The sequence below is a fragment of the Halyomorpha halys genome, unplaced genomic scaffold, assembly GCF_000696795.3.
Source record: "Halyomorpha halys isolate HHAL.00 unplaced genomic scaffold, Hhal_1.1 Scaffold54.1, whole genome shotgun sequence".
NCBI classification, from domain to species: Eukaryota; Metazoa; Arthropoda; class Insecta; order Hemiptera; family Pentatomidae; genus Halyomorpha; species Halyomorpha halys.
Genome location: NW_027108734.1, coordinates 738006 through 753013, shown reverse-complemented (window position 1 = coordinate 753013; position 15008 = coordinate 738006). Strand labels below are relative to the sequence as shown.

Sequence of the window (15008 nt, the reverse complement as noted above, 5' to 3'; positions counted from 1 at the left end):
ATTTTTATTTATATAATTTTTTTTCTCTCTAAATGATGGTTGTTGTCTTTTTGTTTTTATAGCCCTGATGTAGACCTGAAAATCAGGTCGAAACGTCGGCATAAATAAATATTTTTTTGTTTATTTATGTAGTTATGTTGTTTCTTTGCTGACCGCACCCCCCGACCATCTTCTCCAATCATGTTCTATTTCACACCCCCTTATTTACAAACTGTGAATTGCAATCAATATTTTTTTATTATTCATTTTCTCTTTCTTTTGGTCGACTAAAGACTATTTTTTAAAAATAATAATGGTTTAGATCAATTTTTTATAAAGCTGAGTTCTAACTAATTTATTCTTTTATTTTTTAAATGAAATTCATCATAAAGTCCGATAGGATTTAAGCATAAATTAATGGTCTCAGTGGATTCTCAAATTAACTGCATAAGTATAATGAAGGTCATTTAGGTACTTAGTGCTTAGCTACTGAATTATTACAATTATGTATTATACATAACAAATCAAATTGGGTAATAGACTTTTGGTAAGTGTAATATGGACCACATCTCCAACTTAAAAAAAAAAATTAGCTTTTCCCAACAATAAATAAAAGTTATAAATGAAATTTTAGATTACATACTTCAGTATAGCATGCTCACTTATCTTGTTTCTTTTTTTACATTCTTCAGTTGAAAATTGTATTTCCTAGAAATTTTTATTGGCTAGGTAATAACCTATATTTCAAAGTAGAAGTGGACGTAATCAGATGAAATCGATAATTACACGAATCTCCAACTTTCCTTCAGATTCCTTCAGGCCAAAACGGACCATGTGTTTTCGGAAAATAGGTGCGTCGAGAACAATACACATGCGTTAAGGGAAGCAGTAGACGGAATCCGATCAAATCTATCAGCTATTATCTATCTAAAAGCTAGGTATCAACCTGCGCAATGAAAAATTTATCAAAATCGACTAAACTTTGACAACATATTGACAGATAATAAATAATACAATCAATGCATATCTGAGTTAATAAAAGAAAATATTTGAATTAATGCCAAATAATAAATTTTGAAAGAAGGGTTCCATAACACCAATATTGCAATTTAAGAAAAATGGTGTTACTACGAGTCTGAATGAGGAGAGATATGGTCATTCAATGGAAACGATAAGGGAACTAGTTCATAACGATAATTACTACTCAAGTTTTAGGCAGGATACCCTGTTAACCTCCCTGATGAAGACCTAAAACTCAGGTCGAAACGTCGGCATGAAATAATAATGTTTAGTTTATTTTTTTTTTGCTGACCGCACCCCCCTCCGCTCCCCGAGCATCTACTCCAATTAATAGTTACTACAGTTCATTTCAAGAATTGAAAGTCTCTCGACTCAACAGGTCCATACAGAAAACTAAAACTTGGAGAGGACTGTATCATCAAAGAGAATACTTTTACCACAAATCGCACGGTATAGAATACCACCTTCTCTAATTTTTAGTTTTGGAACAACGTAAAAACAAAAATAAATAAATAAAAAGAGACGAAATGAATATTTAGTCTATGAAATGTATACTGGATATAGTATTTACTTTCAAAGTAGAGGAGCCCTGACAAAAAAAAATCAAGGGGGAGCTGACCGCATTGGACCTATATACAAGATAAATTGGAAACCAAAGAAGTTCAGTGGCTTGTGGTTTTAAAGGGAATTGAGGCACGGGATACAGTTTAGGGCTCTCACATTATATTCTATTTGTATTTTTTCCTCCTTCCTTTTGTGGTCTAGAATTACAGTAGCTGGACACCAAAAACTTATATACGCAGTTACCACAAGGTCACCGAGGGGGGGGGGGGATTTGCTGAAAAATATACAGGAAAATTGAGAATATGTTTCAATTTCATATACAATTAAACATTTAATTCGAGAAATATCTCAAAAATATACCATAGGTTTTGTCTTTATACCACATAGATTCCGAAAATCTTTCTATTCAAAAAAAAAAAAACAGGATGTCGCTTACAACCGCACGGATATATAGGAAATGAATCATGCCGGGGACTAAAAAATAATAGTGGTTAAAAAAAAAAATACCAAGAAATATATCGACTTCTAAAAAGAATTCCATGAAAACTGCGGTAAGAGGAAATTTCCGCACGTGGTCTGCGGTTTTGGTCGAAGTAGTTTTTGACAGGATGTCATCTATGGTGATGGGCTATTGTCTATAGTCAACAAACTACGCTCTTTTCAACAGTCGGTCAAAATAGTACATAAAAAATTATTCTTCTGTTTAATAATTAAAAACAAAATTGTTCAAAACTTCAACTATTTTTGTTAAGCTCGTTATATCAATGTGCAATTAAATAATAATTAATTTCAGTCAGGACTTACACTCATTGAAATAGTTAGACAGGACTTGAATACCGAAATTTCAAAATGGCTTCCTATAAAGCACTTTTGAATTTATTTTTTCTAAAAATTAATTTACTCGAGTTAGTGCATATAAAAAGGGATTTTTCTCAAATTTATTTTATTTAAAGATCTATCATTTGAAGTAAATAGGATAAATGTGCTTACGAATCAGCTCACTAAAAAAATAAATAAATATAAACTATGAAAGAATTTAAAAATTTACTAAAGAAGAAATATTTTCACATTATTAAAAACAAATCTTCAGAAATAAAAATAGTGTAGAGATATAAAACTAATTTCTGCCCAAAGCAGGTAAATTAAAATTATGTTATGCAAATATTTTTTTTTTGTTACTGAAATTATTTATACTTGACTTTTTTAAAACATCTAAAAAGTCAATTTTCTCAAAAATGCGATTTGGAGAACACATTATATGATAATTTAATAATCTGTATCCATCTGACCAGAAATATTGTTGGTTTATTTGTTTATTATGAAATAAACCGGTCTTTGTTGAAAAACAAATTGTTTCTAATTATAATTTTTTTTTTATTTCCATAAGTTTATTCATTATTACCCACAAAAAAAAAAAAATAAATAAAAAAAAATAATCAGAATCAATGAAAACTTTATTATACTTTATACCATTATTATACTGAACCAAAGCAAGCTATACAATTAGTTGTAAGCCGTTAGCTTAACTGTCAATGAATGTCAATAATATATGGTATAGGTAATCGTTATATGAAAAATATGACAGGAGAAGGCTTAAAATAACAAGTAATTATAAAAATTCTAAAATAAGTAAGGGTGTGAGAAGTAAATATAACAGAAGAACTTTTTTTTTTTTTTTTTTTAAAGGAATTTTTCTAATATATAAATGAAGTCATAAGAAAAAAAAATAATTCAACATAAAAGACTCCCCCTCTCCCAAAAAAATGTATATATTGTTTATTTTAGCAACAAACTTTTATCAAATTTACTAACATTTTTATTCTTTGATTTCATTCAGGACCAACTATATATATGTGCATTGTTATAAAACATTTAATACTTTAAAAAAACAAAACATAAATGTATAGGAAATTACCCCGGTATGGTAATCAAACAATGTCATCACTTTTTGAAACGCGTCTATAATCTTAAAAGAATAATTTTTTTTTAAGCCAATCAAACGGAGGACTTTCACCATAGGTCATTCAAAAATGATCACCAGTGGTAATCAAAAACCCATAAAACGTCTCGACCAAATCGTACCAATTGATGGTTGATGGTTGACCACTAGGAGGTGTAAATTAAAGAAGAACGACAGGCAATTACGGCCGGGAGGGATTGGGATGAGCCTGTGTCAAGGGTAAGGAGACTTTTTGATCCCGAGTGAGTCATCAAATGGTCCAGTCGAAGGTAAACAAAGGAACACGTCGGCTGGAGTTACCCCAGGTGTGGTGTTCAGGGGGGGGGGTTAGTTTTTACCTCACACACGAGGGGAGGTGCCGCTCCGTTGGTCACCATCACAAAGCAGTCTCAGCGAAAATCCGTCCAGGCCGAAGAGGAGATATCCCTAAACAACAATTAGGGCTATTACCAGGCATCAAGAGGAACGACACCTTAAGGAGGACTTAGACGGATGGAAAACGCGGAAGCCTGTAGACCGAAATGTCTACGGGTTAAGATTTTGATAATGTTATCGATATAGAACCTTCGGGTCGGTATGTCTCGTTATTAACCCATTAAACCATGTACCCTGTTTCATAATGAAAGCTAACAGTATTAGTTCAAAATACAAGTATAGAAACAACGTATTAATTACATTCATGATTGGAGAAGTTTGTCGGGGGGGAGTGCGGTCAGCAAAGAACAACATAAATAAACAAAACCATATTTATTTATTTTATAATTATATATATTTATTAGTGAGTGTAATTGTATTAAGTTAAATCGACAAGACTAATAGTATTAGTTTGTACTTTATTATGAAACAGGACCCTGGCGACACTTAAAAATACTCCAATACAACTAAAATGAACAATCCAATAAACAAATTTGCTTATTCCTATTCCATATGAAATCGACAAGTAATCATTCGTACCTTGATTATTATGATTTTTGTTAATTATTATTATTTTTGACGCCAATTCTGACATCTCTCAGATGTTCATGATCATGTTACCACCAACATCTCCCTGCAAAATGATCCCATAAAAACATAATGATCATGCTTACGTCTTGGGCCATATTTTGGAAATTTTAACTTCAAGGGACTCAGTAACTGACCCAAAACTCTACTAGACTTTTTCAACTGATTTCTCTCATCTCCTTAACTGAGCTACAATTATTTTGTTTCTCAAAAATTACTGATCTTCCATTTATGTCCGAACTCCTGTTTTTATAATATTTCACCGATCTGTATTCAAACAATGTTGGAAATAATTTGTCATCCTCTTCTTCTTTTGAGGTACAAAAAGGATAGGGGTTCGATGCGGCTCCCCTTGCGGTACAAGTGACAGCTTCATATATTTTCTGAGCCGGTACTGTTCTGAAGCTGTTCCGCTCCTTTACAAGAGAGGAGAGGCTTTAACAGTTTCCGAAAACAGGTAATGGATCCTTCGAATGGCTTTGAGGAGTGTCCTGAACCAGGGGATTACTTTCAGACACCCTCGAGTGGGTAATCCTTCGCCTATTGTGTGACCTCCGGTGTTCAGTACCCTCTTCAGATCACAACAGGACACTTGAGTGTATTGTGTTCAACAGTCGAGGATTTCCGATCCTCTACTCTCTCTTTTCTCAAAAGATTTTTTTTTTTCTTCAGTTATAAAGTCACTGGTGGTATACAGTTTGCTTTAACATACGAATCCTGGCAGAGAAAAGACCGAATTTCGTGCCATCCCTTGATAACAGAACTCGACTTTTCCCACCTTTCGAATTTCTTTTCAATTCATGGAACGACTGGAAATAAGAAAATCTGTAATATATATATATTTATTGAATCCCTTTAGAAAACTTAGTTCACACATAAAAATAAAACGATTAATAATAACTATTGGAGAAGTTTGTCGGGGGGTGCGGTCAGCAAAGAACCACATAAATAAACCAAATATATTTATTTATTTGTTTTGTTTATTTATGTTGTTCTTTGCTGACCGCACCCCCCGACAAACTTCTCCAATCATTAATCTACGGTCAACTATCTACACCTCATGATTAATAATAACTATATATCACAATAATAACATCATGGTCTCCATGAATTGATGAAAACTTTGACTCATTAAAATTGAAGCTCATTAATTTAGTTGTTTTATTAATAACCTTTATGATGTTTTATTTTATAATAATTTAGCGTGATTTCTGGAAACTTTAACCAGTACTTAAAACGACGCATACTCTTAAAAGACTAATGTCTAAAAGTGTAAATAAAAACAAAGCCAGTTTTAAAATTTACATTTACTAAATGTATAATTATGTACAGTTTTAAATTATAATAAAGATAATAAAAAAATAACAATAATTAATGGTGACTTTTTAGAACTAATAGGATATTAACAAAAAAAAAAATGATTATTTTATTGAAATAAAATGTACAATATAAAACTCATAATTTAATATTAGATTTCCTTCTATTGCATAAAGTCATTGCTGGTTTATTGAATTGTCACTCTTTGTTTAAACTTTGGTTATTTCCAGATGCCTAAGGGTTATAATTTTTCTTTTTCTAATCTGGCACAATTTCATATAACGTTTGTTTCTGTAGTTTTGGTAATGTTTAAGATGTTATTATCTTGAGGCTCTATCAGAATATGGCTGATTATATAAACAATTTAATAAAATATATACCTACAATGAGATTATTAAAAAAAAATTTCAATTTGGAACGCCTATTTACACTTTACCAGCAAATGATTGAATACGATTTTTGGAATACGTGTAATTCAAAATAAAATCAAAGCATTTTTATTTGTCAGATAAGCCGCTGTTAAGGCAAAGCAGCATTCAATTTTGTTGACAAAAAAGTTGAGTTGGCTTGATTTTCCCCTGTTTTCTTCGCATGTAAAAGAAGAAAGTAGAATTTTCGATAAAAGAAAAAACCTGACTCAGGAAATAAATTATAAATCAGCTAATGGGGTCAAATTCAATTTATTCAAAAGTCCAGAAAACAAAAGCCATAAATCGGAATCCGTTAGTTGGGTCCACTAATCCAGAAGTTAATAGGTTCCAAGAAGAAGGCTCTAAGAAAGAAGTAGAAGACCGTGGATAGTTGAGGAAGAAGAGACCGAGAGGAAGAGCGGTGAGTATAATGCGAAGATAGCTCGACTCGACTGGGCAGTTATGCCAGGAATGAGAAGGATCAGAAGTAAGCGGAGGAATAAAATGGGGTAATGATACTCGGGCTCTTGGGAGTTTAATAAGCCGTCCAGTCTCCCCTAGTTTATGCTTCCACGAAGGGGCTATCAGATGGAACAAGTTCCTAGAAGGAGGACCTCATGTTGGGGGGAGCTTGTGTTTCGGTCGTGTTCTTCGGGACCACGTGTCCCTTTGAAGGGTCGCACTTCTCGACAGCCCATTCATTAGGCCCCTATAGCGGTCACCTCTCGTAGTCCGCTCCCTCCACAAAAAATTCTGCCCCTTGTACAAAAGCACAACGATCAATCTTATCCCAAGATCATCCCTGTCAAACCAATGTCCCAACATCCTCGATCCCAGTGAATTCCGGCAAGAAGAAATATGTTGAAATGACTACGACCTTTGTGACCATTAGCTATTGAATGGGAGGTGAACGATACTTCAATCTGTCACGATAAAGGTCTCCCAGGTCCACGAATAGTTTTATATTCGAAATTCTTGAAGCTGTATAGCAAATCACTCAAGGTTAACTGTTACAGCGGGGATACAACAGCCTACATCCATAAAATATAGTTCGGGAACTTGCATACAAAAAAGAGTTGGACTATACCAAGGATAAAAATAATTTATTATATTCAAATATCTATCCTAATAATAAATTACAATCATTCTAGAACAAGGTCCAAAGGATCGCAATAGATGCCTAAAAATAGTTTTAAAAAATTTCATTCCCAGTGGCTTACAATATAGGAAATCCAACTTCAGCTCAAAAACTAAAGCCCAGACATTCTGCTATAAATAGTTTATTTATCAGTTATCATTAACATTTATTAATTTTTTTTTTTGTTCATTTTTCAATTATATAACTATTATTATGGTTTACATTACTTTTTTTAAATAATTTATTATTTAAAATTATTCAATAATTATAATATTGTAAATGATAAGGGGTACCTTTTGCATAAGACTAAACCCACAAATTATAAATTGATAAAAGTAAATCAAATTATTATGATATAATACGCAAAATTAATGTTGTTATTTTTAATACCCAAGTGAAAAGTAAAATAATTACCAATTATGGTACAATGTATTCACAAACCAAATTAAAAATCTGCTAAGTTATTTAAGGGTAGTTTTAATTTTAGCAAATTTTTATTAAAATGAATTTAATATACTCTCTCCATCTAATTACTTCTTTACAAAACTCTTTGAGTTTTTTACAATTTTAAAAACTACACACCATTAACATTTATTAAAAAATGTTCATGAATTAAAAATAACAAAGGGTGTCAGTAGCTGACTAAAATGACGGATAGCAATAGTAATAGATCGTAAAAGCAAAAACTAAGAGAGGAAAAAATAAAAGGCAAATATCATATTATATTTCAATTTTAAATTAATGATCAACGGCCCAACATTTTGCCATATCTAGTATTATAATTATTGAAAAAAATTAATGCAGACTAGAATAAGTATTTCTAACTTCTTGGATACCTAGATAGTTAATGAATCATTAGAGATATAAAAAAAAAAAATCAACATGCTCATAGCAGTTGGTTGAATAATTTAAGAAATAAATGTTTAACCACTTTTTATCTTTCTGTTACAGGAGTCAGAGAAAGAGTTGCCAGAGTGCGAGCCTTGGTCGGTGTGCAGCAAAGTGGATCTGTACGATACCCCATGGCTGGAGAGGCAGTGCAGATGCCCCAACCAGAGAAAGTGCCCTGGGCTAGTGACAGCCAATGATGGACATACCATCACTGACAAGACGCGACAGTTCAAGGTGAGGAGGTCCTTTAAATAATACCAACACTTAATACCACTGAAGTTAGATGGTCTATTGCTTTGAATTTTGTTTACAAAATAATAAGTTATCTAATCAAATGTCTGTCTGCAGCTATGCGAACCCGTGAAGAAGCTGCCCAGGTGCAGGTATTTCCGTGATATCACCTGGACCCTGACCGTGACGGGGGAGAACCTTACTTCCCAAGTGGTCCATTGCCATTGTCCCAAAGGGTCTGTGGCCTACCTCATCAGGAGGCAGCCGTTCCAAGCAAGGCACGGCTCTACTATTGGCTATAGGTACTCTTTCGCCTGCTCTCCACAGTCGGTAAGTAAACCATAAAAACTTCAATTGAATTCAAAAATATATTAAGAAGTATAGTAATTAATAAGGAAGTTGGGCTTAAAGTATTCTTGAATATTTTAAATAGAGAGAGTTGCGATGAGTAACTACCACATTTAAAATTAATTTAATAACTTAAAGCACACTTATTGATGGTCATGTTAATAGATGAAAATTTTTTTAAAAGTATATATAAGTTAATTTTTCTAAAAATAAGGATTATGCAAATTCAAAAACCTACAAATTAGTACATAAGTTGTAAAACTTAAATAAATATATATGTGGTAATATATTGCTCAGCCATGGAATGGTAATATAAAAATAAGCTAATGGAACTATTAAATAACAAACGGTAGCTTATATTTAAAATTAGTAACAAATATCAGTCTCTAAAATAAATGGCAGGAGAAAATGTTTGTTTTTTTCCAATAGTGGTGAAGAACATATACTTCAACATGATTGGCATTGGCTCTGACATGGGTTTTGATGCCGTTTTAAGAGAGATGTAGTATAGCGACAAAAAGCACATTTGAGAAATAATATATAAGGATTAATGATAGAACTTTAAAAGATCTTCTATTAAATATCATAACTATTTCATCTCAAAATCCAATATTTAAATATGTCCTTTTTATAATTTCAGAGATTGAGGTGTCAGAGAAAAGAGCCGTGCCGATTGTTTACAGTCAGAAAAAGATTGGAACTGCTAGACGAAGTGAACACGAGTACACTTTGTCAGTGCCCGCATGGACATCACTGCCCAAAGCATCACACACATCCTGGTGTTCTTCAGGGTAAAAGCTACATAGAAGAGAATATTAGGACTTATTCAGGATATTGTGTGGGATGAGTGCTTTCAAGACACTATTAGTGCGTGTAGAAAAATATTTAAAAAGAAAAAAAAAAGTGAAAAACTAATTAAAATATATTATCGAGACAAGTGATAAAGCATATTAATTTATTATCTTGATAAACGAATTGTATATATTTTATTATACTTGTATACAGAATATTTATTTTTTAATTTTAATGTATAATAAACTAAATAATGGAAATGATGGTTTGGTAGAAAATAGTACAAAATGAAAAAGGCCTAAAATGGTCTAACTATTAAGATTGCAGCAAAATTTAAAAATAATTTCTTATTTAATACTGAAGTTTATACAAGAATTAATTTTAAATATAATGAACTTCAAAATATTGGATATAAGATTGTATTTTTAAAAAAGAACTTTTTAATTGAAGACATGAAATGTCCTTTATTTAAAAGCCCTATGACATTTCATTTTATAAATTCTTTAATACTTATGAAAATACAAACTTGAGTTTTGTCAATATTTTCAAAAGTATTATTAGTTGATATTAAATTTATATTACAGCATGAATTTTTTGCCTAACTTTATTGTACCTGATATAAAACATTATTGTAGATTTCAATAGGTGTTACAAATAAGTAATTGTTTAATATATATAGTACGTACTTGTAAACATATAGTGTATATAAATAGATATAGCCCAGATTTAAAATTTTCCATTTTAATTTCTTTCTTCAATTTTTTTTTTCATATCAACTCAATGGGTTATGTGTTATTATTATTATTATTTTGTAAATTTGTAATAAATTAATTTTGAGTACATAGTACTACCATATAGTATATAGATGTTATTAATTGAAATAACAGGTAAATAATAAATGTTAAGGTTACCATATAATCACATTTAAGCTTTAAATGTAATGTTATGATACTTGTATTTGATTCCTTGTTTATAATGTTATCGATCCAACAATATCTAAAAATTTTAATATTTGTACATAATAATATAGCTCTATGAAGTTATTGTTTAAAAAAATATTGATTAAAATAAAGAAAAAAATATATTTAAAAAAATGTAATTGATGGCTTATAAATACTGGTATAATATGTTGTCATAGAAAAATAAGTTTCCCTCAAAATTAATCCTAAATTACTAGAAATAATCCTAGAACTAACCCATTCTTACCCAACTAGTGAAAAAATTAAAATATTTCTGCTTTCTTTTAAAAACGAATGTCTGACATCTGAAATTATGTATAGTGTATTATTATTTAATTAAAATTGCTCTGTGTAGCAAAAAAAATTTTTGCAACATTGGGTGGGAAGAGGTTATGTCAAGTAATGAATATTTGCGAATTATATCTTCATGGAATAATCAATTACGAAAATTCCTCTCCCTCCACATATAATATATCACTTAATATTTAAATAAATAAACTTTTTTGGGTTTTCTAATAATAATCAGTATCTCTACCTTAATAAAAATTTCTAACATAATTACATATCTAGTTTAAAGGAAAAAATAATTTACAAAATAAGCTACAGTTGAAACTAATATCTAAAATTGGTATGGATACAATATTTATTTATCAATGGTTCATTCGTGAATTAGGGTTGTATCCATGGTAATATTAACTATAAGTTTCAACTATGGTTAATTGTTGCCTATCTCTGGTATTAGCCTATAAATACAAGTATACAAACTAAACAGTACAAGCACTAATACTTGGGTGTTTCATAATGGGGGTGACTGCCTACTTGTCAGCATAACAGTACCAAGCACAAAATTAAGGACTAGTTGGGTAACTTGTCAAGAATTGTAAAGAAATTGTCAAAAAATAATTTATGTTCCTTTGATGGATCAACAACAGACAGTTCATCAAGAATATCTCATTCTCTAAGAACAAGACAGGAAACATTAATTTTTGAGGTCATTGCATTTGTCTCCTGCTCCAGAATAAGTTTTGGACTAGACTAGTAGTAATACTCTTGGGCCAGCCAACGGGAGACATTGACCACTCCTGTAGGTCACTCTGAGCTGCCACTTCTTGGGAATTATAAAAACGTACAAAGAGTTTGAGGTAAACTAAAGATCCACTTAGACCAAATCTTCAGTTTCAGAACTATACTTGAGAGAGGAAAGGAGTATAATGTGCCCACACATCACCACTTAGTTTACTTTACATTGGCATAAGACAGTATTCATCAGAACTTTACAAAGCATTATATGAGCTGACAGTTCCACCTGAGCTCGTAAGACTGATAAGGCTGACAATATCAGTGTTGAGTGCTGAGTGTATGGTCTGAACATCAGCGGAATTATAATTAGAGCAATGGGTCAGGGGTCAGGCTTGCCCATTTTTTTAACATGGGACTAAAGAAAGTAATAAGGGACAGTCAGATACAAAATTCAGGCATGGTTTAGAACAGATTTGGTACAGTTGTTAGCATATGCAGATGACATAATACTGTGGGGAAATCCAGACAAGTAGTAATTAAAGCATTCATTTTGCTTGAAGTTGAGACTTAATGTAACCTAAAACCATCTAAATGGTTTCAGATAAAGCTCCTAGATTGGTAGGCACCAATTTTTGAGCAGGTTTAAGAATTTAAACAGAAAGTTAAACAATCTTTATCATGAAAATTGGTAGGTTTCTTATACTTTTAGTCTGTGTTAATGAAGCAAGCAAATTTGTTTAAAAAATTTAATGCTTATACCTTTTTAATTCTTATTATTTTCCTTCTTCTTAGAATAAATTGAAAACTCAAGTATCCACTTTCTACTTTACTAATAATACTATTAGCTTTCATTATGAAACAGGGCCCTGCTGTTAATCTTTTACATATATTTAATGTATTTTTTTTCTTAATTATATTTAATATAAAATTAATAATTATTATTAATGTTGCTGTATGATACAAGTTGATTGCTAGCTACCAAAATTTGCCTATGATTAACTAACACAGTCAAACCTCTATAACTCTAAATTCAATAAATAAAAAAGCCTGATATTTTAAAGTCAACTCTGTTCCTCGCTGCATTTAGAGATAAAATTGAGCTCCTTAGTCCGAACATAATACCTAAAATGAATTTCACAATAGGATGTCCCCTTGGACTCTACAAGCTGAATTTAGAGAGTCAGGATATATTTAACTCCAAGTTTATATGAACCTCATTTCTAGATGCCTTTTTTCTTATTGACAGATTGCCATATATGTCTTATATTTTAACAATTTAAAGTCATAATGTCATTCTTAACCTCTTAAACTGTGTTAATGAAGCAAGTAAATCTCTTTAAATGTTTTAATTATCTAACTCTTAGAAAATTCAATAGCTCAAAATTGATTTCCAGGAATGTTGATAACTAAAAATTCAGTATCTTTGAAATTTAATAACTAAACATAAAATTCGACAATAACTAGTCAAGTTTGATTGTAATATATGTATTTATACTTTGTAGATTCCAGATTCATTATAATTAAACTTAATATATTTCAATTAAGTGCGAATTTGTAGTTACAATATTTTTTTTGTAATAATAAGAAAATTAAATAAATAAACTTTTTAAGATTTTCTAATCACAATATCTCTACCCTAATAAAAATTTATAACCTAAATAAACATCTAATTTAAAATGAAAAATAATTTTAATTTTTTTTAACTCCCATATTACTTTACTATTCACAGGTCTGGTGCACATTATAATTATCCTTAAGTTCAAATTATTCCCAGAACTTCTGCTTGATGTTGCCTTTTAATGCAATACATTCCAGGGCATTTCCATGTCCACTTGTATCTGGTTGAGGATGCCACACTTCACCCTGCATACTACGGCTGCCATGAATTTTTCGGCATCTCCACCATCCAGCAGTCTCTCATCTTGCTTGGCTTGAATCCTCCCCATTAATCAGTCACCCCTTTTTATAAAATGGATTAGCTCTCCAGGTTTCCCCGGTGAATTTCTCCATGTCCAAAATTGCCTTCCTTAGATCCTGTGTGGTCACCATTCGTACCTTAATCCACTCCAGGGTGTTAGCCATGTCAGGGTGTGCTTCTGGCATCGTGAGTGCCGGAAGGGGTCGCATTTCTTCTTCAACTGGCTGTTCCGTGGTCCCTGTCTGAAGTACATTTTTCAGATTATCTACATTTAAGACTGCGGCTCTTACTATCGGACAAATGCCTAGTGAGAATTAGAAATAAAATAAAGAAGAGAAATGAGAGTAGAAAAAAAAAAAAAATGTGCTGGCCCAAAAATAACATTTTATGTACCTAAAGGTCCCGGGTTTCGCACTAGTTACGGTAGTCTCGAAAAGGAACAAAAAAAAGCAAAACAGGGTGAGAAATGATGCACCCAAAGTCACAGTTCATACTGATTTATTGTCTGTAGTAATCCTCTATATGTAAATTTAGCCCATGTTTACATATGGAGATAGGTATTATGACCGATATCTGGTGTCATACCTTAACTTATATATATTAGCATAAACATTATATATTCCATTTTTATACAATGCTACTGTCTAAATTAATAAGACACGCTTTTAAATTATAAATGTACTTATTTATTTGAACTTAGATTAAATTAAAAATTAAATCTGTATCACTACAACCCAGGAAGATTCAGGGGTTAAGTACTTTGTGAGGTAGTACTGTTACTAGACCAACGGTTGTGCAAGGAGGTGATTTGGTCAGAATCACTCTCGAGTTTGATGGGAAAAACTAATGTAATTTTTAACTCAATGATACTAAAGGAGGTTGATTACGTGTGTAGTTGTGCATTTACATAATTCTTTTGAATGTCAGTTACTGAACAGTTATTTTTATTTATACTTATAAAATAATTAGCGCCTGAAATATCATGAGTTAACAGATAATTTAACCATGGTAGTATCAATACTGCTTTCAGGATAAAAAAAAAAAAAAATAGGTTAAAATATTTATAAAACTTCAAAACTAAGAAGTAAACTGTTTAATATTTTTTTTTTGTTTTTAAATAGTTGACTACGGTAAAAAAGAACCATTGTTTATTCAAGTTTATTTTATATTAATACTATTTTATTTATTTCCTCCTTTTGCTTGTATATAACTTTCATTTCACTTATTTTTTACATATTATTTATCCTACCTTAATTACCTTTTTGTATCTTATTATCATAATATTTCAAAATATTCTTAGTTGTTTTTGTATCTTTTTAGCTCTAACGTACCCCTACAAAGTGGGGCAAAAGAACGAATAATAAATAGTTGAAAACTATTTTGTTCTTTTTGCCCGCAACACTGACTACCATCTTCTTCAAATTTTAAATTCAATTTATATATAAATATTGAATTTAAA

The 15008-nt window shown here is 31.1% G+C and overlaps 2 protein-coding genes across 2 annotated transcripts in view; one reads left to right on the top strand and one right to left on the bottom strand.

The window, feature by feature from the left end:
* Window positions 1-10617, top strand: part of aos (protein argos) — a 19878-nt gene extending 9261 nt beyond the window's left edge. Inside the window, exons 2-4 of the mRNA XM_014438287.3 lie at window positions 8342-8515; window positions 8630-8842; window positions 9501-10617. Coding sequence (XP_014293773.1) covers window positions 8342-8515; window positions 8630-8842; window positions 9501-9707 — 594 coding nt within the window. The 3' untranslated portion in view covers window positions 9708-10617. The remainder of the gene's footprint in view (window positions 1-8341; window positions 8516-8629; window positions 8843-9500) is intronic.
* Window positions 1-15008, bottom strand: part of LOC106692372 (elongation factor-like GTPase 1) — a 422109-nt gene that overhangs the window by 129067 nt on the left and 278034 nt on the right. The window lies entirely within an intron of this gene.